This window comes from Sphaeroforma arctica (assembly GCF_001186125.1).
Source record: "Sphaeroforma arctica JP610 unplaced genomic scaffold supercont1.187, whole genome shotgun sequence".
Lineage (NCBI taxonomy): Eukaryota > Ichthyosporea > Ichthyophonida > Sphaeroforma > Sphaeroforma arctica.
Genome location: NW_014040371.1, coordinates 106,009 through 107,910, shown reverse-complemented (window position 1 = coordinate 107,910; position 1,902 = coordinate 106,009). Strand labels below are relative to the sequence as shown.

Below are 1,902 nucleotides of genomic sequence, written 5' to 3'. Positions count from 1 at the left end.
ATGGCCAATCATTACATACAACAACCGGTAGTAGTATTACGTTAAACGGAAGTAGGGGCTTCTATAGTGATGATCAGAACGTATACATAGTATTACGTTAAACGGCAGTACTGGCTTCTATAGTGATGATCAGAACGTATACGTTTAGCGCCTTGAAATAACTAAGACTATGCCTATAATGATGATGGATAGTACGTGCTTCACAGTTAACAAGCGGGCTTCTATAGTGATGATCAGAACGTATACATTTAGCACCTTGAAATAACTAAGACTATGGCTCTAGTGATGATGGATAGTACGTGTTTCACAGTTAACAAGTGATACTTGCTGCTCGTTCATACCAGCGCGAGAGCCGTAGCAGCGTCACATTACCGGGAGTAGTAAGTTACTCTCGGATAGGTCATTCCTTTAGAGTACATTCTCGCTTGAGCTGCAATTGGTGAACTGGCCCCAAACAACACGTGACACACGACGTATATCACTTGTGTACATACCCTCAAAGCAGTGGTCCAAGCACACATTGGCTGGTATAAGCACCTTTTTTGGTACAAGTCCACTTTGCAGACCTTCGTTCAGGCCTTTATACCAATCATGCTGATGTCAATGCGACCAATCATTGCAAAGCAATGACCAATGCTTAACGTACACCCTACCTTGAATGGCTTTGTCCCTCCTACTAGCACAGCAAGATTTTCAAAAACTCGGTGGCGTCTCATATGTATAGGTGTACTCGGAGTTGGTGCCAACTCCATCACACGGTCGGGTATATGTCCTGGCGGCAGCTCATAGCCCTCGGTGCTGAGCAGATAGTTTTCCTCGAGGCACGCGTCAATCCATGCGAACTTCACGCACCGTAGATCTAAGAGGACACACAAGCACACAAGAGCAAGAGAAAAGAAAAGAGGCACTGTACGTTGAGCTGAGATTGATGAGAAAGGTTGCAAATCATTTTGGATTGCGCATACGAGAGGCCGCATGCATGAGGTGGCGTTTCGGGTGGGATGGGAAGGACGTCACTATCGCACAACACCACTGTTGTCTGTATTGAGACTATGCAACAGAGATAGGCTCCGTATTCGACAAGGCACAGACATTCATCCCCTTCATTGCACCAAGCACACCAAACACGGGTGTGAAGGCGTTCTGGTGGATAGTCGGCGGGGGCCCCCCTGGACTTACTTCTGGCCACTGCCTCCAAGTACTTGACGGACATCGTGGGGTTGTGGGCCAGAAGATACACACAGTTCAACCAGCAGTCGTCCGTCAGATCACTGAAGCTCCGGAACACAGTACCCCCGTGCTCCTCTATTAGCATGGCCGTGACCTTGTTCATAGCAATGGCGGGGTGTGAGATCACAAAGCCCACCCCAGCAAAGACCTCTTCCTGATCTGTGAGGGATGGAATGAGCGTATGCGTACGGGAGGGATGTATGCGCGATGGTGAGCATCTGTGGGTAGCTATGTAGCTGTTTGCTGACATGAAAGTGTGGCCTGCTTGCGATGCGTCATAGCAGGGAAGTGATCTACCGTGGATGTTGCTGGCTGTCCTATCGCGTGCGAGCTTGCTGTGTCTGGAGAAGCGGGGTGCGGATGGAACAAGCACGCACGTCACAGTCGGTGGTTATTGCATTGATCCACACAGTCGGTGTCCATTGCCTTATCCCACTCCGTCAACATATATCGAATGCTGTGTGGTGCATACAGTGTACTAGCCTGCAATTGTACACATCAGGTGTATCAATACCACACACACACACACACACACACACACACACACACACACATATATATATATATATATATATATATACATCAGGTGTATCAATACGCCCTGGATCAACTGTGTGTGCAACCTACTTTTGAGAGAGGGCGATATCGATCTGAGTCGCAACTCAGCCTGCA

The 1,902-nt window shown here is 48.2% G+C and overlaps 1 protein-coding gene across 1 annotated transcript; it reads right to left on the bottom strand.

The window, feature by feature from the left end:
* Positions 1-326: 326 nt before the first annotated feature.
* Positions 327-1,480, bottom strand: SARC_03623 (hypothetical protein; the record flags this gene model as incomplete). Its single annotated transcript, XM_014302594.1, has 2 exons — positions 327-859; positions 1,180-1,480. 2 exons carry the CDS (start codon positions 1,478-1,480, stop codon positions 573-575), a joined length of 588 nt encoding a protein of 195 aa, XP_014158069.1. The 3' UTR covers positions 327-572.
* Positions 1,481-1,902: the final 422 nt, after the last annotated feature.